Genomic DNA, 14,355 nt, shown 5'->3' on the forward strand with positions numbered 1-14,355 from the left:
GCCTTTCATTTGGCTCGTCCGGATCGGCCTGGGGGCTCTGGTGAGGGTTCGGTGGCCCCTCCTCAAGGGGGGGTACTGTTGTGAATTCTGCTCTTGGGCTCCCTCCGGTGGTTGTAAGTGGTAGCGCTGCTGTTTCTGAATCACAGCATTTATCAGGTGTGTTCACTTTTTGCAATTTTGACTTTGCTATTTAGTCTTGCTTCACCCTTTAGTCAGTGCCAGTTGTCCATTGTTCCTGGAGGATTCACATTCCTGCCTGGTCTCTTCTGCTTTGCAGTTCATTTCAACAAAGATAAGTTCTGGCCTTGATTTTGCTGTCCACATGCTGTGGCCTTATTGTTCAGTTCTTTTCTATGTTTTGTCTTGTCCAGCTTGGTCTGTATAAGGATTTGTTTTGCCAAGCTGGTATCTCTGGAGATCCAGATATACCCTCCATATCTTTAGTTAGCTGTGGAGATTTTGTATTTTCTGTGGTGGATATTTTCTGGTGTTTTTATACTGACCGCATAGTACTCTGTCCTATCCTTTCTATTTAGCTAGAAGTCGCCTCCTTTGCTAAATTCTCATTTCAGCCTGTGTTTTTTCCCTCTCCTCTTACAGTCAATATTTGTGGGGGGCTGCCTATCCTTTGGGGATTTTCTCTGAGGCAAGATAGTTTTCCCTTTTCTATCTCTAGGGGTAATTAGTCCTCCGGCTGTGTCGAGATGTCTAGGGAGCGCTAGGTTCATTCCACGGCTACTTCTAGTTGCGGTGTTAAGTTCAGGGTCTGCGGTCAGTACAGGTACCACCTTCTCCAGAGTACGTCTCATGCTGCTCTTAGGCCACCAGAGCATAACATGCTGGGGAGTCATTACAGACAGGTTCTTTCAGTCAATAGAAGATGCTGAAAGGTATCTCTGAAAAAAAAGAACAAAACCTTTGTTTATCCCTGACTTTTCCATACCACCAGATGACAGGAGCACATAAAGTGTTTTTAATCTTTAATATTTGCATGAGGCCCACCAGTTGTTGACTTCAAGGGTCTTTGGATGACTGGATGATACTACTTATATTTTTTTCGTGGCTTTGCACTTATTGCACTTTTTGCAAATCCTTTATGAGTGTAGAAGTACATCAACTACACATTTAAAATATTATAATGAGGCCCACATGTTGTTGTCTTCTAGGGTTTATGAATGATTGTATTACCCTCATTTTTTTCTGTGCTCTGCATTTTGTGCAAAGCATTTATGTGAGTACATCAACTATACTTTCTAAATATTTTAATGAGGCACACCAGTTGTTGCCTTCAGGGGTCTATGGATGACTTGATGATCCTCCTTAATCCCTTCAAGACCTTGCCCTTTTCCTTTTTTGCGTTCTCATTTTTCGCTCCCCTCCTTCCCAGAGCCATAACTTTTTTGTTTTTCCGTCAATATGGCCATGTGGGGCTTGTTTTTTGCAGGACAAGTTGCACTTTTGAACGACATCATTGGTTTTAGCATGTCATGTACTAGAAAACGGGAAAAAAATTGCAAGTGCGGTGAAAGTGCAATTCCACACTTGTTTTTTGTTTGGCTTTTTTGCTAGATTCCCTAAATGCTAAATCTGACGTGCCTCTTTGATTCTCCAGGTCATTTTGAGTTCATAGACACCAAAAATGTCTAGGTTACGTTTTATCTAAGTGATAAAAAAAATTCCATACTTTGCTAAAAAAAAATATTGTGGCATTTTCCGATACCTGTAGCGTCTCCATTTTTTGTGATCTGGATCAGGTGAGGGCTTATTTTTTGCGTGCCGAGCTGATGTTTTTTAATGATACCATTTTGATGCAGATTCGTTCTTTTGATCGCATGTTATTGCAATTTAATGCAATGTCGCGGCGACCAAAAAAAAGTAATTCTGGAGTTTCTAATTTTTTTCTCTCTACGCTGTTTAGCGATCAGGTTAATGTTTTTTTTTATTAATAGATTGGGTGATTCTGAACACGGCGATACCCAATATATGTAGGTTTGATTTTTTTAAATGTTTTATTTTGAATGGGGCCAAAGTGGGGTGATTTAAACTTTTATATATTTTTTTCATATTTTTGTAAACTTTTTTTTTTACTTTTGCCATGCTTCAATAGCCTCCATGGGAGGCTAGAAGCTGGCATAGCCTGATTGTCTCTGCTACATAGCAGCGATCTTCAGATCGCTCCAATGTAGCTAAATTACAAGCTTTCTATGAGCGCTGACCACAGGGTGGCGCTCATAGCAAGCCGGCATCAGCAACCATAGAGGTCTCAAGGAGACCTCTGGTTGCTATGTCGATGCATCACTGACCCCCGATCATGTGACGGGGTCGGCAATGCGCTCATTTCCGGCTCGATGGCCGGAAGCACCGGTTAAATGCCGCTGTCAGAGTTTGACAGCGGAATTTAACTAGTTAATAGCGGCGGGTGAATCGCAATTCCACCCGTCGCTATTGCAGGCACATGTCAGCTGTTTTGAACAGCTGACATGTCACGGCTTTTATGCGGGCTCACCGCCGCAGCCCGCATCAAAGCGGTGGTACTGACCTCTGCAGTAATAGAACGGTGGAGGTCGGCAAGGGGTTAATTTTTTTTCCTGGCTTTGCACTGCTTGCAAAGCCATTGTGAGTGTAAAAGTTCCACAACTACACTTTCTTATATTTTGAATTATTTTCTACATTTGATACTACACTTGGTGCCTTAAAGGGTGTATGGATGACCCTGCTTGTAATTTTTGGCAGAATTTGTACTTAATGTAGATCTTTTATGAGTGTCAGGGTGCCACAACTACACTTTGCTTACAATATTTGAATGTGATACTACAGTTGGTGCCTTGAAGGTTGTATGGATGACACTGCTTGTAATTTTTGGCAGCATTTGCACTGTGTCCAGTCCTTTTATGAGTGTGGGATCAAACAACTACACTTTGTTAACAATATTTGATTGAGATACTATAGCTTGTGTCTTGAAGGGTGAGTGGATGATTCTGTTTCTTAATCTTGGCAGCCTTTTCACTTAGTGTGTAGTCTTTATGAATGTAAGAGTACCACTACATGACAATTTGAATAGAATGTGTATGAGGCCCTCCTTCAAATCTAATACGTGGTATATCTGAGTCCTTCTTCCATTCAATTTTTCTTTGTTCTTTCTTCCTTCATAAATTACACTGAAATTTCCATTTTTTTAAATATAGAATTAAATTTTAGTTTATTTAAATTATTTTTATTCTTTAATCCTCTTTAAATTGTGCATTATATACAAGTCGTAATACAGGAAAGAATGTTTCTTAACATTTTTTTTCTGCAAACTTCAATTTCTCATAAATTTTGAATGTTCTATTTTCATCCAATGGAGTAAAAGCGTGACACAATTGTTCTTAACAGTGATCTTGGAGCAAGAGATGCTTCCAGGGGTCTTCCCCATGCTTTTCTTCTTCCATTCAGCACTTTTTTTTATCCATTTCAACATTTTCACTGCCCCCCAGACCTCCTTTTAGGTCTTCCGGAAAAATGCTCCCATTTCCCACTGACTCCCATTATACTCTTTACTTGAAACGAGCATCTGAGCACTAGTAATTTTTTGGTTAGAATAATGAGCATCCGAACATTTTAGTGCCCGCTCACCCATAACAAACTATATATGTCTATGTATTTATTTATTTCTATAGCTAAGTGAGATGTCTCAAGAGAATTTTATTTTCATTATTTATTGATGTATACATTGAATTATGGATTATCCAGTGAAATGTATGGACTTTCTAACTAAAAATTTCAAACAAAAATATAAACTACCTCTGAAGCTGCTATTCTAATTAAAGCAAATGCTCTAGTTCCACTCTAATATTAGTCTAAGTGGCACAAAAATGTATTCTATTTACTAAAGCATAGAAAATCCAGTTTATTCACAGCTATGCTTCCACTCTTTTCATTGGGGCAAAAATCCTCCCATATCTCCACATGTCCTAATGTAATTCTCAACAGTGACAGACACGTTTCAGTGAATGATTGCAGATGTGTTGCTTTAATATAAAATAAGCTATAATATTCAATGATTCCAGCAGATTTGCTATCCACCTCTTATTATTAACCCCTTAGTGACAGAGCCAATTTGGTACTTAATGACCAGGCCAATTTTTACAATTCTGACAACTGTCACTTTATGAGGTTATAACTCTGGAAAGCTTCAACGGATCCTGCTGATTCTGAGATTGTTTTTTCATGACATATTGTACTTCATGTTACTGGTAACATTTCTTCGATATTACTTGCGATTATTTATGAAAAAAATGGAAATATGGCAAAAATATTTAAAATTTAGCAATTTTCAAACTTTGTATTTTTATGCCCTTAAATCAGAGAGCTATGTCACAAAAAATAGTTAATAAATAACATTTCCCACATGTCTACTTTACATCAGCACAATTTTGGAAACAATATTTTTTTTTGTTAGGGAGTTATAAGGGTTAAATTTGACCAGCAATTTCTCATTTTTACAACACCATTTTTTTTAGGGACCACATCACATTTGAAGTCATTTTGAGGGGTCTATATGATAGAAAATAACCAAGTGTGACACCATTCTAAAAACTGCACCCCTCAAGGTGCTCAAAACCACATTCAAGAAGTTTATTAACCCTTTACGTGCTTCACAGGAACTGAAACAATGTGGAAGGCAAAAATGAACATTTAACTTTTTTTTGCAAACATTTTACTTCAGAACCATTTTTTTTATTTTCACAAGTGTAAAAACAGAAATGTAACCATAAATGTTGTTGTGCAATTTCTCCTGAATACGCCGATACCCCATATGTGGGGGTAAACCACTGTTTGGGCGCACCGCAGAGCTTGGAAGAGAAGGAGCGCCGTTTGACTTTTTCAATGCAGAATTGGCTGGAATTGAGATCGAATGCCATGTCACGTTTAGAGAGCCCCTGATGTGCCTAAACAGTGGAAACCCCCACAAGTGACACCATTTTAGAAACTAGACCCCTTAAGGAACTTATCTAGATGTGTGGTGAGCACTTTGAGCCCCCAAGTGCTTCACAGAAGTTTATAAAGTAGAGCCGTGAAAATAAAAAATCGCATTTGTTTACACAAAAATGATCTTTTCTCCCACAAATTCTTATTTTCACAAGGGTAACAGGAGAAATTAGACCACAAAAGTTGTTGTGCAATTTCTCCTGAGTATGTTAATACCCCATATGTGGGGGTAAACCACTGTTTGGGCGCACCGCAGAGCTTGGAAGAGAAGGAGTGCTGTTTTACTTTTTCAATGCAGAATTGGCTGGAATTGAGATTGGACGCCATGTTGCGTTTGGAGAGCCCCTGATGTGCCTAAACAGTGGAAACCCCCCACAAGTGACCCCATTTTAGAAACTAGACCACTTACGGAACTTAACTAGATGTGTGGTGAGCACTTTAAACCCCCAGATGCTTCAAGGAAGTTTATAGCGTAGAGCCGTGAAAATAAAAAGTCGCATTTTTTCTACAGAAATGATCTTTTTGCCCCCAAATTTTTATTTTGACAAGGGTAACAGGAGAAATTAGACCACAAAAGTTGTTGTGCAATTTCTCCTGAGTACGTCGATACCCCATATGTGGGAGTAAACCACTGTTTGTGTGCACCGCAGAGCTTGGAAGAGAAGGAGTGCCGTTTTACTTTTTCAATGTAGAATTGGCTGGAATTGAGATCGGACACCATGTCGCGTTTGGAGAGCCCCTGATGTGCCTAAACAGTAGAAACCCCCCACAAGTGACCCCATTTTGGAAACTAGACCACTTAAGAAACTTAACTAGATGTGTGATGAGCACTTTAAACCCCCAAGTGCTTCACAGAAATTTATAAAGTAGAGCCGTGAAAATAAAAAATCTTTTTTTTTTCCTCAAAAATGATTTTTTATTCCTGCAATTTTTTATTTTCTGAAGGGTAACAGGAGAAATTGGACCCCAAAATTTATTGTGCAATTTATGCTGAGTAGGCTGATACTCCATATGTTGGGGTAAACCACTGTTTGGGCGCATGGCAGAGCTCGGAATGGAAGGAGCACCGTTTTGGAATGCAGACTTTGATAGAATAGTCTGCGGGTGTTATGTTGCATTTGCAGAGCCCCTGATGTACCTAAACAGTAGAAACCACCCACAAGTGACCCCATTTTAGAAACTAGACCCCCCAAGGAACTTATCTAGATGTGTGGTGAGAACTTTGAATGCCCAACTGCTTCACAGAAGTTTATAATGCAGAGTCGTGAAAATAAAAATAAAAAAAATTTTCCACAAAAAAGATTTTTAAGCCCCTAAATTTTTATTTTGACAAGGGTAACAAGAGAAATTGGATGCCAAAAGTTGTTGTCCAATTTGTCCTGAGTACACTGATACCCCTTGTGTGGGGGGGACCACTGTTTGAGCGCATGGCAGAGCTTGGAAGGGAAGGAATGCCATTTTGGAATGCAGACTTTGATAGAATGGTCTGCGGGCATTATGTTGCGTTTGCAGAGACCCTGATGTACCTAAACAGTAGAAACCCCCCACAAGTGACCCCATTTTGGAAACTAGAGCCCCCAAGGAACTTATCTAGATGTGTGGTGAGAACTTTGAATGCCCAAGTGCTTCACAGACGTTTATAATGCAGAGTCGTGAAAATAAAAAATATTTTTTTTTCCACAAAAAAGATTTTTTAGTCCCCAAGTTTTTATTTTCACAAGGGTAACAGGAGAAATTGGACCCCAAAAGTTGTTGTCCAATTTCTCCCGAGTACGCTGATGCCCCATATGTGGGGGTAAACCACTGTTTGGGTGCACGGCAGAGCTCGGAAGGGAGGGAGCACCATTTGACTTTTTGAGCGCAAAATTGTCTGTGGCGTTTAGCGACCCCCTGATGTACCTAAACAGTGGAAACCCCCCAAATCTAACTCCAACCCTAACCCCAACACACCCCTAAGGCTTCTTTCACACTTCAGTTGTTTGGCGTCAGTCAGCTCCGACATAGTGACGGATCGACGGATCCGTCACAATTGTTGAGAAAACGGTTCTAATGGATCCGTTTTTTTGACGGATCTGTTACTTGGGGGTTGTCTGGGAAAAGTATCTACTTTTTGCAGCATGCGCAATTGAAAAAGTGGATTGGGGCGATGGATCTGCCAAAATGACGGTAACGACGGATCCGTCACCCATAGGCGGCCATTCTATGGAATGACGAACGCGACGGATCCATCGCGAACCGCAATTTCGGCGCAGACAAAAAATGTTACAATGGCCGTCAATGTCTAGATGACATCCGCCAAATCTCGACGGATCTGTCGCATGGCGGATGGAACGGACGACCATCCACCACAATCCGTTGCTAATGCATGTCTATGGGAAAATAGCGGATCCGCCAAAAAAATGGCGGATCTGCTTTTTGACGAAAATGGCGGGTTCAGACTGACGCCAAAAGACTTAAGTGTGAAAGAGGCCTAACCCTAATGCTAACCTGATTCATAATCCTAATCACAACCCTAAGGATAATCGCAACCCTAACCCTAAAACAACCATAACCCTAATCAGAACCCTAAATCCAACACACCCCTAATCCTAATCTCAACCCTAACCTCAAACCTAACCCTAATCCCAATACACCCCTAATCCCAACCCTAACCTTAACCCTAATCCCAAACCTAACCCTAATCCCAAACGTAACCCTAATGCCAACCCTAATCCAAACCCTAATCCCAACTCTAACCCTAACTTTAGCTGCAACCCTAGTCCTAACTTTAGCCCCAACCCTAACCCTAACTTTAGCCCCAACTCTAACTCTAGCCCTAACTTTAGCCCCAACTCTAACCCTAGCCCTAACCCTAAATTTAGCCCCAGCCCTAACCCTAAATTTAGCCCCAACCCTAACCTTAAATTTAGCCCCAACCCTAACCCTAAATTTAGCCCTAACCCTAGCCCTAACCCTAGCCCTAACCCTAGCCCTAACCCTAGCCCTAACCCTAACCCTAACCCTAATTTTAGCCCCAACTCCTCTCTCCTGCCGGCCAGCAGATGGCAGCAGAGAGCGGGCACACTGCGCATGCGCCCGCCATTTTCTTTCCATAGGAAGAAGCCGGCCGGCAGGACAGGACGCAGGAGGACCCAGGGACACCAGTAAGTATGATAGGGTCCCCGAATCCCCATATTTCTCTGTCTTCTGATGTGCGATCACATCAGAGGACAGAGAATTACACATCGCTTTTTTTTTTTGCGGTCGCCGGTAAACAGTTAATTACCGGCGATCGCAAAACAGGGGTCGGTAAAAACCGACCCCGATCATGTTCTTTGGGGTCTCGGCTACCCCCAGCAGCCGAGACCCCAAAGATCTCCCGGGTGCCGGCCGGTGGGCGCACTGCGCATGCGCCCGCCATTTTTTTGCCGGAAGAAGATGGCGGCGCCCATCGGGAGCCACGAGGAGCACCGGGGGAGACAGATGAGTATCGGGAGGTGATCGGGGATGCCATTTCTCTGTCCTCTGATGTGCGATCACATCGGAGGACAGAGAAATTAAATGGGAAATTGCGTGTTTGTTTTTTTTTGCGACCGCCGGTAAACGGTTAATTACCGGCGATCGCAACTCGGGGGTCAGTAAAAAAAAACCCGAATCATGTTCTCTGGGGTCTCGGCTACCCCCGGTAACCGAGACCCCAGAGAAAATCCGACTCTGGGGGGCGCTATTCACTTTTTCCACTGTGCCGTTAATTAACGGCGCTGTGGTTTAAGTACCCTTAGCGGCCGCCGTTAAAAGGCGCATCGGCGGTCGTTAAGGGGTTAAGCATCTTCTAAAAAGAATATATTACCTGTCTGCTACTACTGAACCACACTACTTTATATTGTTGTCCTCCTTTAATTTGAGACTTTCTAAAGTGTAATGTTAGTTTCAAGTAATATGCTTGTTTAGTGCTACTGATGGCATTACTATTTTAAATATAATATTTTGCTGTATGGTTTTCTTTAGGTGCAATGTTTTCCATAATGGCGTCAGTCGAAACTATATGTTTACTTATTGCTGCAGCAATATTTAATGGAATTTATCCAGCAACACTATCAACATTTCCAGGAATGTGCTTCGTTATTATGGCAGCATTCCAGATAATCACCTTTGTGTTGATTCAGTAAGTACTAAAGCTTTGGGATTTCATTTGTTTACATATTCTTCAGGCATCACACATTGGTTTTTCTAAAACATTCAAATGTAAATTCATAAACTGAGAGGCAAATAATACTTTGTGTAGGCTTGGCAAAAGTTTAGCATAGCTGTAAGCGAAGATTTATATCAGTAGTATATTTAGATTAGTAGTATATAAATATAGTAGTCATTATAATAGTTTTTTTTCATACTTTTCATAAATTAAGGCATTTAGTAACTAACTTTATCTTGACATGACTATGTCTTTTCAATGGAAAAGAAAGTGATACTAATTTGTATACACATACTTTTCTTTTTTCTCTGACAGCAGTATTTAACTGAGGCAATTAAAGCCTGCAGTTCTTTTTATATTGTTGTGGGGTCTTTTATGACCTCTTTGATGAGTAGTCGCTGCATTAGAAATAGCTTTATAACCTTTTCCAGACTGATAGATCACAATTACTTTAATTCTAATTTATTACAGAATTTCTTTGGATTGCGGAATGATGTCTAGCTTTTGAGGATCATTTGGTCTGCTTCACTTTGTCAGGCAGATCCTTTTTCAGTTATTTCTTGTTTGAGAACAGGTGTGTCAGTAATCAGGTTTGGGTGTTTCTAGGGAATTTGAACTCAGCTTCCGAAAGATGTGATAAATCACAGTTAATTTCTGTTTTAAGGGGTGAAGGTGCAATTCCTTTTTTCATTCAGGGCCCTGTAGGTCTGAATTTCTATTTCCCATAATAATAAAGACCTTAATTTAAGCATTGCATTTTGTGTTTATTTGTGTTAACTTTGTCTAATATTTTAATTCATTTTGGTGAGCCGAAACATTTAAGTGTGACAAACATGCAAAAGAATAGGAAATCAGGAAGGGGGCACTTTTTCACACAACTGCATATATAGTATATGCCACCTAAATAAAAAATCTCCCATGTTGCACCCCTAAATACAAATATATTCCACACCATTAATGTATAATTAGCCACTGTGCAACCCACCATTCAAAATATCAATTCAAAATGCAGCACTGTGATTCCATGAACTATAATTAGCCACATTTCCCCACTCAGTAAAAAATAAGTTAATAAGTCACTGTCTTATTTTCCCAACTCAGTATCAATTTTACTTCACTTCTCCCAATTCAATACTAGTCACTGTCTTGTGTTCCCCGCCCCAATGCTCCTCTTCCCCAATTCTTTACAAGTCACTGCCCACTCTTGTGTCCTCTCTTTATGCACTGCGCTCATGTCCCATCAATTCCACTCCATTCTGCTACTCTCCCCATTAAATTCATTGCAAGCCATTGTCTTGTGTCCTCTTCTCCTTCCTCCTTGTACTGTATCCCATTTTGCAGGCAGTGCGAAAATATCATTGAGCCACTGGCATCATAGAGAAACAGCTTGACAGGTGGGCGGGAAAGGCTTCCTTTAGGCATGCAGCTATTTTATATTGCAGTCAGTAGAGCTGCATAAATGCTCTCTGCCAAGTGATGTGCACTGCTAACAATGATGACATAGATTATGATGAGAGCACATTGTGTATGGTAACCACCCTCCACCACCACCTCCACCCTCTGTGTCTTGTACCTGGGTGATTGCCCAGATTGCTCTCATTATAATCCACAGTTGCTGACAGTCTTCATTATATGGTGGAAATTGAGGTCATTGTTTGGCTTTTGATTGCTATAGCAGCCCATTGTAACCAACTGACTTAATGATAGGGGGCAGTGGTGAAGTGGGCAGGTAGAGGGAGTGATCACCCTCTGTAAAATGGCTCCTGCTTGTTCAATCTCTGTCATGACAATATAAATGTTGATGTCATAATTGACATCTTATTATGACATAGAGTTAAATCCAATAGCTGGAAGGAGTTAAAGTTTTATGAATAGTGTTGAGCATTCCGATACCGCAAGTATCGGGTATCGGCCGATACTTGCGGGTATCGGAATTCCGATACCGAGATCCGATACTTTTGTGATATCGGGAATCGGTATCGGGATTAATAGCAATGTGTAAAATAAAGAATTAAAATAAAAAATATTGCTATACTCACCTCTCCGACGCAGCCTGCACCTCACCGAGGGAACCGGCAGCCTTCTTTGCTTAAAATGCGCACGTTTACTGCCTTCCGTGACGTCACGGCTTCTGATTGGTCGCGTGCCGCCCATGTGACCGCGACGCGACCAATCACAACAAGCCGTGATGTAATTTCAGGTCCTGAATGCCTAATTCTAGGCATTCAGGATTTGAAAATTACATCACGGCTTGTGATTGGTCGCGTGCCGCCCATGTGAATTAGGCATTCAGGACCTGAAAATTACGTCACGGCTTGTTGTGATTGGTCGCGTCGCGGTCACATGGGCGGCACGCGACCAATCACAAGCCGTGACGTAATTTTCAAATCCTGAATTTTCAAATCCTGTCTGGAAACTCAACAAAAATGATAAGTAGACTATTTTCTCATTTCCTTTTTTCACTATGATTATACTTCCTCCTTGTTGGCCAGTGGCAGCGGCCTAATGTGTTTCCCAGTGAAGATTGCAGACAAAGAAACAGGAGAGACCATTATAGTTAAAAACAGATGTTTTTACTGTATTCTTCAAAAATAAGTAATCAAAATAGATAGCAGGTACAACACTTAATACTTCTTACATATGACAATGATAGAGGTTTCAGCATAATGAAATAGAGAAAAAAAATCACAAAATCCAGTCATTCTTTAAAAATCGTAAATAAATTCTTTATTTTATAAAAAAAATGATGACATAGACATAATCAGAATGAAATAAAAGAATTATTTACACTTTTTAAATTGCATGATAGTTGTTCTCCATTTTATTTGATGCCCTGTCAGCATGTAGATTCCTTGCACTTCGGTAGATAAGGATGAACTGCTGTACATTCAAGTTTTTGCAGGGTAGGCAACTTAAATTCTCACTTTTTTTGCACAGCAAAATGGCTATGGCTAAATTCAGCTTAATCTTACAGATACAGATTCTGCAGCCGCGTGCCATTCCCTGGCATGAATAGCAATCCATCTAGAGCAGCTTCCTTCTCTGATGCTCACATGAGGCCAGACATCTTTCTCTAATTTCTCTTACCAGACTGGCTGCTATGAGTCCACTCACTGTTATAAAGTAAGGGCCCCTTCACACTGTGCAATCAAAGTCTGAACGAGCGTTCGATTTGTGACGTTTATCCGTCCTCGTTCCGAGGTTGCAAAGTGTGACATGGCGTTACGATCTGCGACGCAGCCCAGCATCGTACGATGTGAAAGAAAGAGCAGAACTTTCTTTCGTCGTAAATGTCTCGCTGTGGCGGTCGAAATCGTAGTATGTGACGGCGGTCATACGAGCTCGTAATGCGACTACGTGGGTTGGGCTTCCGCATACCTGTCTCCTGATTGGGCGTGACGTTTTAGCACGCCCATGCTGGTAATACGTCACGCTCGGAGTCGTAGGACTATGGCGGTGTGAAGGGTAGCGTACGATTGCGACGCGTGACGTTCACATCGCAACTACGTCAGAAAAAGCGTTAACATCGTAGAGTGTGACCGCTGGCTACGAGCTCGTACTGCGATGTCGAATATGACGCAAATGCGTCGTAATCGTAGCAGAATCGACCAGTGTGAAGGGGCCCTAACACACTCAAACTCACAACGATCTTATGACTCCTGGTGAGCCGTTTTGACTCAATGATGTTCCTTTTGGGGCATCTCCTTTCTTTACTCCCCTATGCCCCACCTCAGTTGTACTCCAGTTCAGATATACTCACTTCAATCTGTAACTAGGTCTTCTGAAACTCTCAATCTTACTCTCTCTAACATTTAATCACTAACTCTTCCATTTGCTTTGTCTACTTAGGGTCTACAGACCACCAAAATCCCTTATATCAGCTAAGCCATTTCTGATCTTGAAAGGTTTAACCAGTTAATTCTCTTATATCTAAAATTCATTTTAAAAAATGTTATGTACAGAAATTATCATGTATCATACTTAACATATCCATTTAGGAACTTCTATTTCATAGTGCAATACAGTGTGTTCATGAGGGCATTATCAAAAGTTCAATGTAATATTTATCGAAACTGCATCAAAAGGAACCGGTCATCGTTTTTTTCTCATATGAGGTAAGGCCTGTACCTGTAAGCCCTCATATACATCATTATAATCTGTATATATACCCCCAATCCGGCCTGCAAAACAAGAAAAAGACCTTTTATTATACTCTTCTTCAAGGGGGTCCGGTCCAATGGGCATCTCTGGATTTGATTCAGCGCCTCATCTCTTCTTGCTGTCGCCATCTTCCTTCTCTGCTTTAAGTGCATGATGCCTCCTATGTCATCCACACAGTGCCCAGCATCATGTTCCTATGTTGGCTTACTTCTCTCTACCCTGTCGTGGGCAGAGTAAAGTACTGCGGTGCGCATTCACTGACGTTCTTTGGCCTTTTCCTGCAGCTTTTCACTGCAGTACTTTGTTCTGCCATCAACAGGGCAGGGGTAAATACTCATGTGTAGAATTATGATGCTGGACACTATGTGGATAACATAGGTAACATTACCCACACAAAGCAGAGAAGGAGGATGGTGACCGCAAGAAGTGAAGAGGCGCTGAATCAAAACCAGAGATGCCCATCTGACCAGACCCCCCTGTAGAAGAGTATAATAAAAGGTCTTTTTCTTGTTTTGCAGGCCACATTGGGGCTATTTATACTGCATATTAGAATGCTGTATATGAGGGCTTACAGGTACAGGCCTTATCTCACATGAGAATAACCTGGTGACAAGTTCCCATTTAATCACAATGTTCTGAAGGTGTTGCAATTTTTGACACTCCTTTACACCTGTATACTCAATGTTGTCGATTATGAAAATACTGGCTGCTGTAAACTGTAAATTCTTTCCCAATGTCTGAGTGCTGATGATTCTGCTGAAAGATTAGATCTGCAACATGCAACCAATTCCCTTATCACTTTTATGCTCCTACATCATATTCACTGTTGTCCAGGAAACAGAACTATGAATTGTGTGATTGACCGTCAAGCTGGACGATGATTCTTGTACCTGTGGAAATAGTATGGAGAGAGGTAGATGGTCAATAGTAATAATAACAGCACCTGAATAATAACAAATGGTGAATCTGAAGGCTCAAAAGTCAACTTTTTCAACCATCAATCCTGTACTGCACAGCTATATTTAATTACAGAAAATGACATGTCGCTGTTT

At 41.1% G+C, this 14,355-nt stretch overlaps 1 protein-coding gene across 5 annotated transcripts in view; it reads left to right on the forward strand.

The window, feature by feature from the left end:
- The window catches only part of LOC143804674 (proton-coupled folate transporter-like), a 702,815-nt gene that overhangs the window by 446,051 nt on the left and 242,409 nt on the right, over positions 1–14,355 (forward strand). For 2 of the 5 annotated variants that reach the window (XM_077283005.1, XM_077283004.1), the window contains exon 6: positions 8,959–9,115. The exons of the other annotated variants lie outside the window; for them this stretch is intronic. In XM_077283005.1, the coding sequence (XP_077139120.1) occupies positions 8,959–9,115 (157 nt within the window). The remainder of the gene's footprint in view (positions 1–8,958; positions 9,116–14,355) is intronic. 5 annotated transcript variants of the gene reach the window in all.

Source organism: Ranitomeya variabilis, chromosome 2 (assembly GCF_051348905.1).
Source record: "Ranitomeya variabilis isolate aRanVar5 chromosome 2, aRanVar5.hap1, whole genome shotgun sequence".
NCBI classification, from domain to species: Eukaryota; Metazoa; Chordata; class Amphibia; order Anura; family Dendrobatidae; genus Ranitomeya; species Ranitomeya variabilis.